This window comes from Anas acuta, chromosome 8, assembly GCF_963932015.1.
Source record: "Anas acuta chromosome 8, bAnaAcu1.1, whole genome shotgun sequence".
NCBI lineage: Eukaryota > Metazoa > Chordata > Aves > Anseriformes > Anatidae > Anas > Anas acuta.
In genome coordinates, this window is record NC_088986.1 from 15,043,932 (window position 1) to 15,063,187 (window position 19,256).

Here is a 19,256-nt window from a genome sequence, read left to right on the forward strand (position 1 = left end):
TGTTTCTTCCTACACCTATTAACCAACTGGAAGAGCAACTTTGGTCTGGGAGACAAGCAGCTGGGTACAGGAGGAGACATCACAAAGGTTCTCAATAATTTCTGTGAACACATTGAATTAAAAATACCTGCTCACTACTTAATACAGCAGCTCTCAAGGGTCTCCCTGAGACAGAAAGGCCTCCAGCATCACCAGGAACACACACAGTCTTGTAGCTACGCAATGTTGTGCCAACTCTACACTTGCCTTCCTCTCTCTCCTAGGAATTAACCTCCTAGAGTTCCTGTGTGTGTTCAGTCTAAAGCCCTCCCCAAAAACATGTTTCATCTCATACATCAGTACACTGCCATATGTAAGTAGGAGCAGACACATGCAGAGTCAGAGAATACTGATACCTTTTTTTGGGTTATTACTGAAAAGGGAAACGGGGAAACCCCATAGAACATGCCTTCTCCATCTTCTTTTAAAAAAAACTCAAGTACAAATAATGTTTTCCTTGAGACAAACTCTTATGATAAATATTTACAGAGTTAAAAAGAAATTCCCTTATATGAGTAGCTGGATGTTTAGACGGTTTGATAGCTCTCCAAGGGAAGCATCATGCCAGAACAGAGGCCATGGCACAGTGCAAGAAGTGCTATTCACAGAACACCAGTTTACAGAGCTTCCACCCCCCCCCCCCCCAACACACACACACACAGGGAGAAGCATAGGGGCATATTTTGGTTGTTTGGTTTTGTTTTTAAATGAGACGGCACGAAGACTAGAAGTGCAGACCTCAAATCCTTTCACTTACAGAACAGTTGTTAACACCTCTCAGGACTTCACCCAGAATGCGAATCTACTGTCAAAGGAATACTACAAGCAATGCTGTCCTTTACCTTTTTACGGGATTCACTTTTTCCTGCTTACCTGGAGAAACTGTCCACAACTGTTTTGCAGTTCAAATCCCAAGGACTGCAGGAGAAACCTCGTGCTTTCTCTACTGCTGCAGGTGTCCCAGGCCTTCATGGAAGTTCTCTTCAAGACCCTGACCAACCAAGTATTACACCGGCTAGTGTTGCCAATAAACATAGCAATTTTATTAAAACAAAAATCCCTCTGTGATAAAAATAAAGATGGGAAAGCCTTGTTTTATGTTACTTACAGTTCAATCAGTCTCAGCTCTGGTGGCTCCATGGAAACAAGTATGAGCAGCAGCAGCCATTTACTGCTGGCTGTGGTGCCAGGTAACGTTCAGTCACCACCCAAACAGGAAACAAAACAAGCATTTTATTTTGAAGTAGCATTTTATTTTCCGTTGGCTTTGTATACTGAGTTTTGGCCTGGTTAACACAAACTGTGCACTGCAGGTAGCTCTAGGGACACAAACATTTGCATGATATGCCTTTGCAATGTCACTGGCTTTACAAAGCACAACTTTACGTAATTTTCAAGACACCAGACTAATGAAGTAGTAATTGCACAAGAACATTGCATTATAATGGCCAAAAACAAAACCAACAACAATACCACATGTGTAAACCTTTCCAGCATTACTCATAAATACAGCATTTACTATGAAATGTTAGGCCATACCCATGCTACCTAACTTGTGTTACGGGGGAACTCTCTGGGCTTACTGTGCTCGTAAACCAAGGCCTGCTCCCAAATCCCCCAGTGACTTCTATAAAACTGCAACTTGGCCTTTAAGCCATGCACTGGTTCTGCTTCAACCAGCACGATCCAGATGATCTGCAAGCAAATTGTGCCAAAAGAATTTGCCCAAACCAAACCACAGATTATCTTCTGGCCTTGTACAATATGCTCTTGATGTTCTCCAACAATTCCACATGGTCTCTGCATGTGATTGCCTGATTTAGTACCAGGGATCAAGTTTTCTGTAGGACAACACAGGTAACTCCTGTTGAAATTAGGAAGGGGGAGCAGGGAGCTCACTGCTGTTGAAATCAAACAGCGAGAGACAGGTTCTTAGACCACTGAGAAATCCACATTCAAATTTTTAAATTAAAAGTTTATGATTTAAAAACATTACCCTGGAGCTTTAAATTGCTGGATCCTCCATTAGATCATAGTCCATAAGTCTAAACTTCATTTTTTGGATGGCTGCGACCGCACGCACACTGCACATGATCAGTCACAATGCTGAAAGTCCTTCATCACTTGCTGTTTCATAGCCTCTTCAAGCATCTTCCCTTAAGACTTGCTTGCAAATCAGAGGTTAAATGTGGTCCAGACGAGGTCAGATGATCAATTCATATTGTATTCTCGTAGGAGTTTAAGTTGTTTTCAGGCTTTTTTCTTTAATTAATTTCTATTTTAAATTAATTAATTGACCCTGTATATATCATATGTACATTTAAATACCCCTTATAAGTTTGCTATCTTACAACATGGTTTCAGGCATCATTTTGCTCAGTGGCACAGCAGTCACAAAGAAGGGTGAGCCACCGATTTGACATTATCTGGGAAAGTAAGAAACAGGCTTAATAAGCACTGCCTTACTCGTAGTCCACCCTCCACAGCTGCCTACGTGACAGCAGCAAAGTGTGCAACGTGTCTCCTTGCAGCACTCATCGGCCTGTAATAATGGCTTTTGTACACTTTGTAATGTCAGATCCTGACGCTTTATGGCTGAATTTTATACACACACATTGGTATTTGGTCTTCCCATCACAGCTGAGTTTCTGGCACAGCTTTAATAAACCATAAAACTACTTATCCTGAAAGCAAGAGAAGGAGGAGGACAAGAGAAGTATGAACTTGTAAACAGGGAAAGCGAAGAGGCCACAATCCCATCTAACCAAGCCTACAATCCTCCTCAAGAAACTGTTCAAAGCACAAATGCCATTCACTGGAGGACCTCACTATGCTGTTTACGTTTTGTTTCCACACACAGAAAGTCTCTCAGATATACTTGTTCCATTCACAAAAAAGATAATTTCAGGCACTTAAAAGAAAAAGAAGCACAGAAAGTTTTCTTCATTACAAAGTGTTTTTCCATTAGGCAATTACTTATATGAACTTTTGTTAACACTGGAGTTGAGGCTCTGGAATTAAGTGGATATATTGTTTACCAATTTTGCTAGTCAATCTTCTCTTACAAAACTTCTCCCTTCCCCCTCCTTTTCTTAGCCAACTCAGGCCCTTGAATTACTCAGGAGTTTCCTTTATCATTAAGATCTCCTTTCCCACAAATCGTCCCTTGAATAATACCATCTTCAATGTACTGCCCTGTGGTGTCCGTGCTCCTGCCAAGCACGGTGGAGGGAATCCGTGACGAGCGTCTCTCTTGGCTCTTATCATCAGACGAGCAGCAAAGCATCTTTTTCATGGTGCTCCACATCTCATCATCTTTGTACGAATAAATTACAGGATTCATGACGGAGTTCATCAGGGCCAGAAGAAGAAACCACCTTTTCACATTCTGAACCCCACAGTAGGTGCAGTTTAGACCATCAAGCAGTAAGACGACCAGTCCAGGAGTCCAGCAGACAACAAAGGCACCTGGAAACAAAGGAGACAGAGAAAAGGAAAAAAAAAAAAATTAAAAAAAAAAAAAAACAGACTTCTGGCTTTGTTGATTTTTAAACATCTTACTAGTTTGTTCATCAAAAAATTACTCAAAAATTAAGAAAGCCAGAGAGGACAAAATACTATTGACAGTAGCAAAATGGCGTCTGCTACAGCTTCTCTGCCAGGCCCAGAGCACAAAGCCCTCAGAAGCAGGCAGGGAATGAGAATCCAGCTGCTGTCAGCATCACCTCAAACATAAGTCGGGAAAGGTCCTCACAACAATTTGTCGACTCTGGTAAATAAACAGGATCTCTGGAGCACACAGCTAGCACTTTGAACAGAGAAGATGTCCTCTCTTCATGTATCTCATATGCTGGAGGGGAGGATGTCCACCCTTGTGGCATCACTGTGTGGTCATCACTGCCACCGCTTGTAAAGGAGAACAGAGAAAGAAGAAGATGAGGCAGTGAAGATAAAACAAGGCTGTGGCAGCCAGGGCAAAGAAATGCAGCAAAGTGCATAATAAGAAGAAAAAACAAAAAGATAAGGAAGTAGGAAAGTAGTGGTTTGGGGAACAAGACAAAGGACTAGCCCTAGAGCCGCAGGGCTCTCATCTCCTTGAGTGTGAGTGAGGCTGGTGGGAGGACAACACTTGGGTGTTTGGTCGCAGCCCTGGGTTTGGGAGGTTCCTGGCCCCAGCTGCCCCCCGTGGCACCACCAGCCTCTCGGTCCTCGCCTGGGAGCCCATGGAGAAAGCAGCCCAGAGCACGATAATGCTAACTTAGCACAAGCCACAATTGCTGCCTGATGTACTGAAATAGAAAATTACAACTCTGTGCAGCAGTCACATTTCAAACAACGTACTGAGCAAATTCCAATCATTTACAGAAGCACAGCACCCCTTTTTGGGGCTTGAAAAATAATCAAACACATAAGGATGGCAGCAGCTACATGCTATAAAGCTCTCCTGGGAGTCTTGGTATCTGTTCAACAGTTTTGGTTGTGCTCCTTTTCTTGAGGCCACTGATTTTCCCATGTCCAAGCCATGCCCAGCCCGGCGGGAGAGCTTGGTTAGCAGCAGGACACCAGCTGGGCAGCACCACGGGCATCCCCTTGGCTGTGTGCGCCTGGCCTGGGTTCAGGGGCACACACACTTACCCCTGCTAAGGAGCTCAGGGGTCATGGTGCCCACCTACCACAGGCCCTAACAGGATAAAAAACAAATCAATGTGACACTGGCTGCTGCGAAACATACCTGGTACAACACCACACAGACCTTGTTGCAAAATGATGCCTCTTTTACAAAGAGCTTCGTAAGGAGTCCAGAATAAATCCAACTGATGCATTTACTGCGTTCCAGGAAGAATTACACAGAATGGAAAGGTGAGAAACCACCTCCTTCAGGAAATGCATTTTTTACATTTTCTTTTGTAGCAAGATGTCTGTGATGCTAAGTACCAATTTCATGGTGTTAGTGTTGAGTTAATGGTCAACATCAGTGACATTCCTCCAATACCCACTGGCACCAGGAGTGGCAAGCTACGACCACAGCACACGCTCTCCCTGGCCAGCCTCCGCGCTATGCTGCACGCTGGTTTGGCTCCACCACGCTGAGTAAGCAGTCGTGACACCATCTCCCTCCTACAGGCTGCAGGAGAAAACATCCTACTGATTTATGGCCCTGGAGTTCAAGGGCAAATCCCACCCACTGTAACAAGCGCTGGAACCAGACCACCCAGACATGGCTGTGTCTACATGAGTGCCTCAGCAAGAATTTGTACAGGATGCTTTTGCCAGCCACCAAAGGTCACTGACAAAGTTGTCAACACACCACCTCCATGCAGAAATTAATATGGTAACAAACCCTCCTCAGAATACGCACAGAAAGCATTCTGATCATCTGCCTTTTTTAATATTATTAGTTTTTAATTCTACCAAAGCATGCAAGGTCCAACCCTGCGTTCATGGAGGTCAGCAGGACAGGAAAGGGACCCCACAACCACATTTAACAAAAACCACAAAGAAATCTTTCCTGCAAACAAAACCCTGACCTCACAAGCAGGATTAGTCCACGAACTCTCAGGAGACATTGTGGGAGCCCTATCAAGGTTGCAAAGGCAAAAGTATGGTGGGATAACATCTGCAGGCCTCTCTGGCACCCAGAGGACTGCACACAGAACCTTTTATTTTCCCCTGCTGGGAGGCTGCACCCACTCCACAGGCAACAATGAGGAGGGGGAAGTGCTGCAGTTCACAGGGCTGTTACTTCAACTCCATCCAAAACACATTCTGCTGTCACCAAGCAATTCACACCCTACTCACAGTGTGGCACTGATGAAAGCAAGCCACGGCTCAGACTTGCAGTCTTTCTAGGATTTTGCTATTTTTACCACAGAACTTTGAGAGGGACCCATGGTTAAACATAAATATAAACCTTTGTCTCAGCCCTTCGGCAATCTTCTTTGCAGACTTTTTATCCTGTAGAAGCTCCTCTCTCTGATAAAGTGCCATGCTTTAAAAATAATTTCATTTCTGGGACTCTACAATTCAGTGAATGACATGAAGTACAGCCTGGCTGCAACATGAATCGGAAGAACAGCGCTGAGACTTCACACCGGATTATGGGACATCAGGAATCAGAGCGCCTCAAGGTCAATTTGAGGATTTACCACTAGTTTCAAACATGGATTTTCTTGTAGATTACATCATCTCTACTTAAAAATTAATGGCTTCCTGCGTACCTAGACATACTACTGATGCTTTGGTGGCACCATGCCTTAAAAATCCACATCAAAGCTGTCTCTCAGTATGCCAACACTATGAACCTACCATGACATCAATACAGCAAGTTAACAAGCACTCTCGTTCTCATCGTGCTTCCTCCAGCAACAGCGCTTCCTGTAATAGCTTTTAGTTGAGACCATACTGGCCATTTACTGCAAAGCATCTTCAGATGGTTAAGAATAAGCCACTGAAAGTAACTGCCTTGAGCTGAAAACCCCGTGCCCACTTGCTGCATATAGCTATAGGCTGTTGCATAAGTGGATGTAAGAGCAGTTTGTAAGCACCAGCGTGGTCACTTGGGGGTTCCTTTGGTAATCAAGAAGGCCATAAAACATGACAATCCAGTTTCTGATGCTTTTTGCATATTGCGCTTGAATGACTAGGCCAGGAATACACATTTCAAGCTGTTCTATGAAATAAATTCTCATTCCTATAAATAAATATTTACAAAAAGCCTCACAGAGTCAATATCTGTAAAATTGATGAGAAGGAACAAGCCAAGAGACAATTCATCTGACATGGGACTTTGGGGTACATCTTGTACCCATTGACATATGCACTCATTCGACTTCTATGAAAGCAGACTGTTCTGATTTTATTTCTGACTGGCAAAGTAAAAATACAAAATTATAACCTCCAAAGCAGCACCCAGACTAAGTTAAATTTGCCTGATCCAGGAAGTATTATCATCAAATGCTTTGCCTGAATTATAGTTTAATCTGGTGGCTAAAAACCCAATCTTTAGATCAGCCCAAAGGCCCCTGTCCCCACCAAAACAAAGAAATGATTTGAAAGGAAGAACATGAAACTTGAAGTTGGGTTTATTTCTTTTCTCAATGCCTAAGGAGGAACAGGAACAGATTCATGCTGCCTCAAGAAACAAGTGTAAATAACTACATCTGGAGAAGGGCTTTGTTCTGGTCCTTGGACTTTATCCTACAGGTGCTCACTACTCCACTAGGAGATGTTCACTGCCCATACCGCCTGAAAATTCAGCAGCTAGTGCTTTCTTCCAGCGATCAACCATCCACTCTGTGTGCCTCTATTTAATAAGCAGCTACATCACAACTAACTGAAGTGATCTGAGCTGCTCAGATAACCAAAGTTTCCTTAGGGTGAAATCTAGGTCACATTTCATTTTCTGATCTAAAGATCTAAGGCTGTACCATATCACCATCTGAAAGTACTTTGCAGTATGCAATCTTTACAAAACAGAGACAAATTCTCCTCCTACAAAGCAAAACGATACAGATCCACAGGAAAACGTTACAGATCCACCAGACATCCTTCTTTTCCCCAGTGAAGGTAAATGTTCAGTAAATTCAGGAAACAGACAAGAGGAAGAAGTACAGACAAAGCTACTCACATACAGCCACAGGATTCGGGGCCTTGTGCACATATTAAAGAACATTATTTTGAAAGAGTTTTGCTAGGTAGAAGTGAACCTTCATAAGTCTTCTACAGCCATTCTGTAACCTCCCCGTCCCCTGCAACAAACGAGGGACAGCTCGCATTTTTAACAAGCTGTGTGAGCATTTACCAGAGACACATCTCTCCCACATGCTGCCAACTGGCCCTCTGCTTTGCATTTGTTTCGTGCAACATTGATTTCACTGTTTAAGCTAGACAGAAGGCTAAGTGACTTCACCACTTACAAGTTTAGGGAGTTTTATTTTTTAATAAACACTGATTGGCATTGCCAGCCTTGCTCCATATGGTTGGTAGCCTCTTACCTAGAAGAGTCATGACGGTCTTCATAAGCTTCACAGGGGTTTTCCTGCGGCTAATGGATCCACTAGTGTGCGATGATAAAACATTAGTTTTCCGCTGGACATACATGTAGATTCTTATGTAAACCACCACCATAATGAAGAAAACAACGAGGTTTAGGACACTCCAGAACACCAAGTAACTTCTGCTGTAAATAGGTGCCAGGGAAGAGCAGGCAGTAATGTCACAGAGGCAGTTCCAACCCAGGGAAGGAACAGCGCCCATAAAAATAGCAATGGCCCAAATCGATATAATTAAAAAGGTGACTCTCTTCTTTGTGAGATTACTGTGGATCTTCATCCGCATGATTGACATGTGCCGCTCAACAGCTATGACGAGGAGATTCACCAGGGAAGCTGTAAGGCTGGTATCCAGAAGACCCTGGCGCAGAAACCAGCGATTTACAGTTAACGTCTTAGACACTGGGCCAGTGTTGAACATCAAGAAGACATAAGCAATTCCAGCAAAAAAGTCTGCAGCTGCCAAATTGGCCAGCAGATAATAAAACGGAAAATGAAACCTCTTGTTCTTGACCACAGCTGCTATGACCAATGAGTTTGAAATGAAAATGAAGAAGCAGAAAAATGTCCCAAAACACAGAACAACAATAAGTGTTGGCCCTGTCCACTCATCTGCTGTGTCAGTATTTGTCCTGTTATAAAAAAAGTCCATGCGCTTATCATAGTAGCATTCGTTCATCCTGGATTACAACCCCTGCATCCTAGGAAAGGTGGAAGGGGAAAGAGAAAGAATTAAAGTTAACTATTGGTCCTTGCTCAGATTACCATACTTAACACGTTGGGGTAATTTTTTTTCCCTTGGGGGCAGGGAGGGTGGTGGTGGAGGGGGGCATGAATTTGGAAACTTTTTGGAAGTAAAAATTCACATTGTACAATTTATTAGTGCAGAAGGAGATATTCTGTCCTCCAAAGGACTGCAATTAATGATGCTTCCATGAATGAGGATTTTTTTCAAGTCTTACCCGCTTACAAACAGCCAGCAGTCCATTTGCACGAGCAGTCACATTGTGCAAGCAACAATGTGGAAGTTATGAGGTTAAAAGTGGAGGTCACAAAGAAAGCCTGAGCTACAGCCAGGCCTTTCTTACTGTGAAATCCCATGTTTGAGCCACAGCCCCATCATTATTTCCATTTCTCAGTGCATCCAGTCAGGACAGCAGAGCATAAATCATAACTCTTCCATTTTACTGACTAAGCAATGAAAAGCTTATTACTGGGGAAAAAAAAAAAAAAAGCTTTTTAAAAAAAATTATATTTTAATGAATGCAATAACGTATGTATATAAAATGCTAAGGATATATATATTCTGAACACATGCCTCTTATTTACTGCTACAAGATTCAAATAAATGTGCTGAAGAGTGAAAAAAACACTGTACATATTTGTCTTCACTGAAGCCACAGATTGTTTTATTGGGCTGTCAACCCAGAGTGCTGTGAGCAGCACACACACACCAATTATCTTCAAAACCAAAACGCAGCTCCGTACCCAACCACAGGATAAAGAATGGCCCAGGAAGAGCAGCAGCGCAGGGTTGTTTTCTGACATCTGCTCAGCACTGCTGTGGACATGGGGCTATTAGACGTGACAGAGGGGCAGTTCTGGTGACCAGAAGACAGCACACTGCAGCTTCTCCACAAGGAGGATGTCAGCAATCTCTGACAGCAGCTGCTCAGGGAGAGCAGGCCTTGTGCAGGGTCTCACAGCCTGGTAGCAGGCGTGTGTCTGATCACCATGAGCCCTCACATTCACTGCCAGGACCTAAGTGTTTTAACCTTGACTTTGCTAACAAATACTGTATAATTTCTGCCAAACCCAGGATCCCAACCATGGCATAAGGCCCTAGGCATGGCAGACACCACACAGAGCATGAAATCCATGCCTGCCTGAGGACAGGAGGTGGCTGGGGATGCAGTGCTGTTGGAGGAACAAGGCTGACAGCTTTGGCAACTTCCTTGCAGTCTCAGGGCGCTGAGTGCCAGAGCAGCAGGCTGAGCGGGGCTGAAAGGATGGAAAGAACAGATGCAATGGGCACAGGCAGAAAATGGGCACATGCAAGAAAAGCCCTACACTTCTCACCTCTACCGCTAAGACTGATCACAGATAAAGATCAAGTACACTTAGGTAACCACAGGCTAATAATGGACTAGCAGTGGTATCTCATCTCTCTGGAGAGCAAGAAGCAAATTAAGCAACCCCCAGCAGGCTGGCTAACAATCCACATTTACGTTAAAGATTCTTTCTGAACTTCAAGATAAAAGGTTTGTCTTCTGTGATTTACGTTATGCTACTGTTGTTATTTCCCTCACACAATATTCGTATCATCTAACTTTAGATCAAATCATACTATTCTGTGATTAGTATTTGCAGCTAAGTGAAAATTTGTTGCATACTTCATTTTTCTGAACTGGCTTTTTAGCCTTTCCTGGTTTCCACCCTACATCTAGTAATCAGCATGAAGGCAGGCTACTTGATGTTGATGTCCTTTTTTTCTTTTTTTTTTTTTTTTTTTTTACCCTCAAGAACCTAGGCAACTGCTTCTTTTATACAAGAATCTCTTATTTAAAGCATCAAATTCAAGTATATAGCCAGAAGTAAGAACAGCTGTTTAAGGATAAGAAGTGGAAGGAAACAAGTAAATCATCCCTTGTACTGAAATATTACAGAGCATCCCTTTGTCTAAAAATAAAGAAGCCTCAGGAACTCAGAACCACCATCAGGAGTCAACTAGAGATTGGTACCTACCTCTCCCAGCTCAAAGCAGCACAGTAAAGTTGGGCAGTCAGTAAATTCCCCATTTTCACTTAAAGTATTCAGAAGAACACGATGCAATTAAATCTGTAAGCAACCAGAAGTCCCTAAGCAGCTGTGGACAACAGCTACTCAAGCTGGGAACCCTGCCCAGCCCAGGCAGCTCTGGTCTTACCCACCGAGGCAGTAAAGGACTTGCTGAGCTTGGCAGGAAGCTTTTAAAGAACAAACCAAGTGCCTGCATATAGAAGTAGCATTTTGGGCAAGAGTAGCAGGAGAAAAAGAAAAAAAAATCTGTGAAAATTACAGGGAAGGTTTTCTGAACATGTATCTTACTGTGTAATTATCTCAAGAGATGAATCTCTTGCTTGCAGTGACAAGAGAGCAAAGACATCTGCAGACACATTATTACATTTTATCTGGGCAACCAGCTTAAAGAAATCAATAATATCAACTGTGAACTTATTCTGAATACTTCAGTTTACTGAAATGCCATGCTCATTTAAAATAGTACCCCCAAAAAGAATAAAAATCACCTATCAGTAATTCTCCTCCAAAATAATCACAGTACACTGTCACTCAGCAGAGCTCAAACGGCAAATGACTTTGAAAGTGATGTCTTGTGATGCTGAGATAAAGCAGGAAGGGAGTAGGAAAGCATTTGGCTAAGGTCTGAAGGTCACAGGGTCGACTCTGGAGATGTCCGGACAGAGGCTGCATCCAAGCAGAAGCTGAACTGGAGCTAGCTTGCATCCCAGTACTGCAGAGCACAGGACTGTCTGTACCGGCCTACATAGAGCGAGCACTACTCCTCACTCCAGGGCTCATCCAGAGCATGACTATCTCACACCTTCATTTTACGTCTGTATCCTTACAGCAGAACTGGCACAGCCTCAGGGCAGCTGTATCCTCAATAGCCCTGCACCAATCCACACCAGGCACAACGAATGTGCAAGAGGAGATCCCGTATTTCCCAGCGTGGCATAGATTAACACATTGCAAGACTTCACTCTCCAGGTCTTCACTTCCACAGTCAAATTGAAGACCTTTTTCCTTACAGCAGGTTTAAAATTGAGAAGAAAAACAAAGCTCAGATTTGTTTATTAATTTTTTAAACAAATATTTGAAAAAAATCAGGCATAATATAGTTTGCCAAAGTTATAAAATTAATAGAAACTGAAGTAGTAGAAAAACAGCTAGACCTTTTATTTTTGAAGTGGCTCTCACCAGCTTGATACTTCTTGCTTTTATGGGAGAGGACAAACTACCACCACTCACCACCTCTGTGCCACTCGTGGCTTTATAGAGCTCCATATTGTGGTGGTTTTACTCAGGTGGGCAGCCAAGCTCCACCACAACCGCTCTCTCCAAAAACTCAGTGACAATAACCATCTATCCTATATTCCACAGGTGGGTTACACTATTTGCTTGTTCCAAGTCAGTCGCAAGTGAAGACATCAAAACTTCGACAATGCCAGTGCCTTTTTGCCCTTGTCATAAAGGTTCTTTTCCTTGTGTCAGCCTATTTAATTAGTTCAGTTCAGCTAATTGTGACTACAAATACCAGGAGCTGATGAACTATTTCTTCCTATTCTTACTCAGAGTGCCAGAGGTAGTGAGGGAGAGAAGTTGTCTGCTTCAAAAAATCTCAGAGGATTTGGTTCAGTTAAACAGCTTGCAAATGAAAAAGCACATGTGCTTCTCATTCCAATGCACCTTCAGCTCTCTTGTCTTCAAGACAGCTTGCATATTTGAATTGATTTTACTTTTTTTTTTTTTGTGAACACAACTTGTATCATATCAAAAAATGGTTTATGTGGGAAGGGACCCTTAAGGACTGCTTAGTTCCAACCCCCCTGCCAGGGACAGGGACACCCTGAGCCAGAAAATATCCTTCACTGTTTCCAAGAATTTGCCTGAGTCTCTACTACTGTAGCATGCTAGCTACTTAAACAAAGGGTTACTAAAATAAACTATCACGTGGAAGCTTCAGACAAAAGCTTCAGCTGGTTGCCAATCAACACACTGTAAGAGTCATTATCCAATTAGAAAAGGGTTTGCCTCAAGAAAGTTACAAAAATCATGCATATTTACAGAAAAATTAGTACCGGTTATTTAAATAAATGATTTTGCCGATTCAAACTGTGATTAAAATCACCTTTTAAATCACTTTGACTCAAAACTAGCGCTGCCTGTAGGTCACTCCCAAGGAGATTCTCATCACTAATGCAGCCTGTTCTGAAGGGAAAACTCAGATAGCATTTCAGTGAGAGATTTTAATGAGAGGGTCATTATAACATTTAGCCTGCAAGCCACAGCGTGATTCACAGCACACACCACTGCCTCACTGCCTTTCCTGTCCATTAAAAGCCAAGCTATTTCAACGTGTTTGCCACAACCTTATTGCAAAGCTGGCATTGGTTTGGGGGATTCAGAGTGACTGCTGGCCAGATGCTGCAGGATGCACCAGGGTGGGAGCATGTGAGCTGTGGGGAGAGGACAGGAGCTGAACTTCAGCTTCAGGCCAGGCTGGGTGGGCAGCAAGGGCCATGCACCAGGCAGGGCAGCCTGGCCCCAACCCTGGCCCCAGCAGCAGGCAGACCTCTGCGAGGCACCTCGGGCCTGTCACGCAGCACCTCTGCAGGGTGCAGGGGTTGAACGGCCGACTTGTCACAAGCACCTCTGGCGGAGCAAGGAGGCAAGCTGCTTGAAATCCCCCACTCTGGGTCCTGCACCCGGTCTGTTACTGCAGAGAAACACTCTACTGCAGATCCAGCTGAGGACAAGTTAAAACACAAGTCCCACTGGCAGCAGGTGGCTGTGCAGCAGCACTAGTCCAGGAGGGCCCGGACACTCACAGATGACCCCATTAGGTGCACTCCTGCCTGCCCCATGGGCTCGTGAGGGCACCTCCAGCCCCCTCCTCTGTTCTGGACAGCCAGTGTCCCTGCCCTCTTGCTTTCCAAGCCACTGAAGCTCCTTCTCACCTGGATCCACAGAGGCAGTGATGGCAGCAGAAGGGGGCCAGCACTTGGCAGCCAGGCTACGTGTACCAGTAGTGCCAGTTTACCCGTCCAGAAAGGGAATCGGTTCCTTGTTCCCCTCCACACCCTGAACACATGCATGGCCATGGAGGAAAACAACACAGCCAAATGATTGCGCAGTAACCCAAGAAACCCATTCAGGTTGCCTCAGCTTAAAGAGAAAGAAATACCAATGCTGAAAAGGGTGTGTATCAGAGCCGAAGCCAAAAATGTTAATATGTAACTGTAAGAAGGAATTTGGTGAGGTAAGCTCTTAGGTTCACTTTGAATTGTCTTTAGTAGCTAATTAGTATTATACAAAAGTCAGTTCAGAGAAACAGACAAAAGAAGTTTTTCCCTAAATCCTCATTCTTAGTCGTCAGTTTCTGCTGCATAAAGAACAATGTTATTCCCGAGTCCTCAGGCTCTAAACCAAGAACTTTATCTGGTACCATTAGAGGATGCAATGGAAACCAGCATTTATTTGGCAGGTTTAACGGAGAAAAATTATCTCAGAAGTAACTGTTTTACATTTGGTTTATTAGGGAAATTCTGTGGGCACTGCCTGTACTTGGAACTGCTGCTACATGGCCCACTTTTCCAGGCACTAAGAATGTACTTTTTAAAAGCCGTTCTTTTTAATTCAGTGTTAAAAGTATAATAATAATAATAAATAAATAAAAAGATTATAAATAAAGGTATAAGGCTCAATGAGTAAGCTCTTGAATCCAGAGAATTTATTATTACAGAAATCCATTTCTGTCTGTGGTTGGCCATATTTATTTTTCTTCATAACATAAGTATCCCCCATTTTAGATAATTGACTGTGAACTCAAATCAAGCATGCACAAGCAGCATTATCTTGTTATCTTGGTCTTCAGCTCTTTTTAGAATAAGAACAGAGTGCCACATCCATTTCCACTCCAAGCCAGCTTCATCCACATAACGTTAACTTGATGGAAACGCTCAGGCTTCCACCAGGGTTCTGGCCACTTCCAGTAACAGTCCATTTTAGTGACAGCATAGGTTGGAATAAAACAGGCAGGAGCCGGGAGGAGGGAAGTCAAGATGATTCTCTAAGCATGTTATATTTCTGAGAAGCATAAATCATATCTCTTTGAATTACTTCTATATTTGTCAACTCCTACGTATTGGTGGTGGAAACATCTAAGGCTGCATTACTCATCAGATAGCCCTGGTACTGTACACAGGATAGGGGGGTACAGACAAAGGGTCTTAAGGTATTAAACCTTCCAAAATTTTAGGTGCTCTGAACTAAATATTTAAATTGTAAGGTCAGGAAACAGTACCTGCTTCCACAGACCACAGTGCCTTGTACACAAAGACTGATAAGAGGCTTAAAAATCATTATGGGGGCACCCTGTGCAAGTCTGTGACAGTGCTGGTCCCCAGCAAGCCGTGGCAGCCTAGTGCGGGCAGCTTGGCTGTAAAGCACAGGGTCACCTACACCAAGTCCTGAAAAGGCTCAGGCTCCAGCTCCTGGCATCCCTTTTAATGCACGGCTACCCCACTGCACCAGAGGTCTTTTTAAAGCTCCCATCCACTACAAGAAGTTGTTTGGGGCAGCTACTAAGTAACTCACTAGTTACCACAAGTTTAGACTTCAGACTTTGGTAATTTAAGACTTTCTGAAATTATGGTTTACTAAATCTATATATGGAGTCCAAACTAAAAACTTCACTGCAAAGCTTTCATTTAGAGCCTCCTTTAAGTGTGGTTCTGGAAGGAGCTGGCAGGTCATCCTATAATGCGGAAACAGACACAGTATTTAAAGTATTTCAAAGCCATTCAAACAGCCTTTACATTGTGAAACATGCCTGGAAGAAAATACCTGTTCTGCTTATAAACTAAGTTTGTCGTTTCTCCAGAACCTTCCCATCAACTCATTGATCACCAACAGATCCATTTCTGCAGCCCAACACATCAGTCTTTCACAAAACTCGTACACTGGAAGTATAGACCCCTTCAGCACATTCACAAGCAAGTGGACTTACATTTCTAATTTTCAGCACACTGCTCATTAGGAAAAGCCGCCTGCCTGCATCTGATTTATTAACAGATTCAGAGACATGGTTTGCAAGCATTCACTTCAGTGGAAGTGGTAAGAAATAGTGGGTTCCAAGAAACACTTTGCTAGGCACATGAAAGTGGACTTAATCGCTTAAAAATAAATAAATAAATAAAGATGTAGAATTAATCCAGGCATGAGAATCTTGAAGACCAACTACCTGAGAAATCACTTTTACGGAATATATTCTTTATGCTGTCTTACCCTTCAGAGACATTATTTCATTCCCTGATAGCATAAGGACTGTGCCAGAGGGGGCTTTGAAGTGGTCATAGCAGCAGAGGAGGATACAACTAGTTGAGCTCGTCCAAAACTACAGCCCGGCATTCTGCAAAGAGCCAAATGCATCCTTCAGCTTTTCTACTGATAAAAGCCACGTCCTTTCCGACTGTGCACATTAGCTTCTTCTCTTTCCAGCACACAGATAAACTTCGCGAATTCAAATCTTTCCCCACATAACTGGATTTGAGTTGTGCTTTCTGCTAAAGCTTTTAGAGGACTTTAAGAGCACGGAAGAAACCACAAACCGTTGGTAGGCTGGCGAAACGAGCTCCAGCAGCGCACGTTCCCAGCCCGTAACAAAAAGCGCTGGTTTCCAGATCGGCATCGCGGCCGGCAGCACAGACCTACCTGCGCGACGCCGAGGTATAAAGGCACTCGTTCTTTTTCCTTGAGGAAAAAACGATCGCAACACACACCACAAAGTCGCGTCTCCGCGTTTTTCAGAGCTGCACACGGGTTAGGACCCTACCTTACAAACCAGGTGCTAAGGAACCACCCGCACGCCGTGCCTGCTGCCGGCGGCACGGGGCAGAGGCGCAGCCCCGGGGGCGTGCAGCAGCAGCGGGCGGCCCCCGGCCGCTTCACCTCCGGTAACCCGAGGGGACCGGTGAGCCCCCGGCTCCTGCCCGGCGGCACGGGGCGGACGCTCGCAAACGGGAGAGGCTGCGGCATAAGCGCGAGTTTAATAAAGCTGCAGACAGGGCGGTTTTGACCGAATAAATGAAAAATAAAAGTTCATAAATCACGACGTCGGTCCAGCCTGAGACGGAGCCACCCCGCCGCTGCCCCCCGTGCCCGCAGCCCCGCCGAAACTCACCCACCGGCAGCCTCCGGAGCGCCGCGCCCGCCGCCCCGAGCCGGCCCGCCCGCTGCCCGCCGCCCGCCCCGCGCCGCCTTAACCCGTACGGCGCTGCCCGCACAGCCCGGCCCGGCCCCCCCTCCTGGAGGGGCCCTGCTGAGGCGCGGACAGCGAGGGGCGGCCGGGGTTGGCTCCCAGGGAGGCGGCTGAGGGGCGTGGAGCCCCAAGAGCCCCTTGTGGGGGCGCCGAGACAGCCCCCGGCCGCGGGGAGCTAGAGGAAAGCTCATGGAAAGCAGCTCAGAGTAGGCCGGGGCAGGTGCACGGCTGCTGCCCCCCGCCTCACATGTGCCCGTATTTAGGCAAACGGGCAAACAGAAGCACCCTGTATCTGTACGGCAATACAGAAAGCGTGAGGCTCAGTCAGCTCCCAAGGGCAGGACCTGGCCCACACAGCTTTGCCACAAAGGACGAACCAAGCTCAAGTGCAGAAGGTGAAAGCTACAAAGCTACAAGATGAAATTTACCTGAGGACTGCAAGCTGCTCGGTCTGTCCAGTGCTACCTACCTGGACAGGTTACCGAGGCCAGGCCAGTGTGTGCTGTGCAGAGCTACTCACGTGTCTGCTCCCAGCTGGAGGAGAACTGGCAGAAGAAAATCTCGGCCCCACTCTGCAGAAAACCCAGTCACAAGTACAACATAAATCCTAGTGTTCAAGACTGGGTGGAGCCTTGCACGTTAACTTCACATGCAGAACAGCATGCAACCTCTGCTGCAGCAGCTTTTCCCCCATTTTATCCATGAATAGAAGGCCCCAAACTAAGAGCCCTGAGTCTTATCCCACACCATCCACCCTCCCCTGAATGCTCACCTTGAAGACGACTCAAGAAGCTACCTTCTACTCCTTCCTGCCCTTTTCTTTAGTGCAGCCTTCTCACTGCCTTCCCGCCTGTTTCTCTCCTGTTGAGCCTTACATGCAATTAGTTTTTTATTCCCAGGGAACAAGACAAGCAAAAGTAACAGCTTGCTTTCAGGACACTTTGCAAAAGCTTATATTCAGGTCTTGCTTCCATTACAGTGCATTGCCTCATTAACAGCTGAGGAGGGACCACCTGTCAATCAGCAACTACATTCAAGCCCGCACTAATGCACAGAAGTAAGGGTCACCATATGCTAGATTTCCTCTTAAGTTCAACCTTGGTGGAACAGAAAGCCAATGAGGAGCTCCAGCAACTGGCTCTTATCTTTCTTCCAAGAGAAAAACTAAAAATGAAAAACCACCAGATGGTGAAGACACAAATTGGTTTCTAAAATACATTAGTGACCTGTTCTAATAAGGCAGGGCTGAAGAAGCGGTCCAGCTAGCAAGCAGCTCATATAATTAAAAAAGACATCAATACAGGACAAGAAAGCTTTGTGATTCCATTATAGAAATTAAATCTGAGCATCAACAGTAAGAACAATAAGCATTTTCTATATTCCTTCAGTTGATAATACGTACCCTCATTCCCTGAGGATTCCCTCACAAACAACTATTTACCTGGGCTGTGGCTCCAGCAGGTCACACTCAATGCCCGACCAAGTCAGTGAGAAGCAGCCCGAGTGAGAGCGCTGGAGGTCCTGCGCTGCAGCTCAGGCACTGGGCATGGCTGGTTGATACCCAGCACTGGCCGAGACCTGGGACAGCTAAAAGCTTGGAGACAGGCAACAACCATCCCCAACAAGACGTTTATAAACATCTGTAAAATGCTTTTTGTTGTTCTGTCAGCAGAGACACACAGAAGGAGGATAACAACCAAAGCAATAGGTACCACTACCAAGCACTACCAAAGGTATCAGAGAAATGTAACTGAACTTTTCGTACCTTTGCTCAAGGGCAGCAAGTCAGGCTTTTATATCTATGAATTACTTTAGGTAAACAAGTAGTGCTGTTAACAAGAGCAGGAGCTTTGGACAACACTGTTAGTAAGGCTTTACCTTTTCAAAAGGTTGAACTTTTTTCTCCTGACAACCAGGCAATACTGGAGCATGAATTTGCCAGATTCTAATTCTTAACCATAATTTTCCCACACAACAGTTATCTGCTACCAACAATTCCTGGTTCTCTCTGAGATTCTTCTTCCTGACAGATTGTAGGGGGAAGTATATGCAGTATTGTGAGGATGAGTCTTCTGTAAAAACAGCTGTCAGTAAGTCAGGATCTTGTACAAGTTTTACCAGCATCA

At 44.7% G+C, this 19,256-nt stretch overlaps 1 protein-coding gene across 3 annotated transcripts; it reads right to left on the reverse strand.

Moving 5' to 3' along the window:
* Positions 1-2,905: 2,905 nt before the first annotated feature.
* LPAR3 (lysophosphatidic acid receptor 3) lies at positions 2,906-19,254 on the reverse strand. 3 transcript variants are annotated; one of them, XM_068690470.1, is made up of 3 exons: positions 17,053-19,254; positions 8,034-8,791; positions 2,906-3,507 (listed from the first exon to the last, which is right to left on the reverse strand). In XM_068690470.1, the coding sequence occupies exons 2-3, from the start codon at positions 8,767-8,769 to the stop codon at positions 3,158-3,160; spliced, it is 1,086 nt and encodes a 361-aa protein (XP_068546571.1). In that variant the 5' UTR covers positions 8,770-8,791; positions 17,053-19,254; the 3' UTR covers positions 2,906-3,157. The 3 variants fall into 3 exon arrangements, with proteins under 3 accessions (XP_068546571.1, XP_068546570.1, XP_068546569.1); XM_068690469.1 differs by lacking the exon at positions 17,053-19,254 and adding an exon at positions 16,705-17,046; XM_068690468.1 differs by lacking the exon at positions 17,053-19,254 and adding an exon at positions 16,584-17,046.
* Positions 19,255-19,256: the final 2 nt, after the last annotated feature.

Excerpts from the sequence above, each read along its gene's own strand:
- LPAR3 (XM_068690470.1), bottom strand. The coding sequence starts at position 8,769 with ATGAACGAATGCTACTATGATAAGCGCATGGACTTTTTTTATAACAGG. Across the intron at positions 3,508-8,033 it reads GACCGTCATGACTCTTCTAG|GTGCCTTTGTTGTCTGCTGG; the intron begins GTAAGAGGCTAC and ends CTTTGTTTCCAG.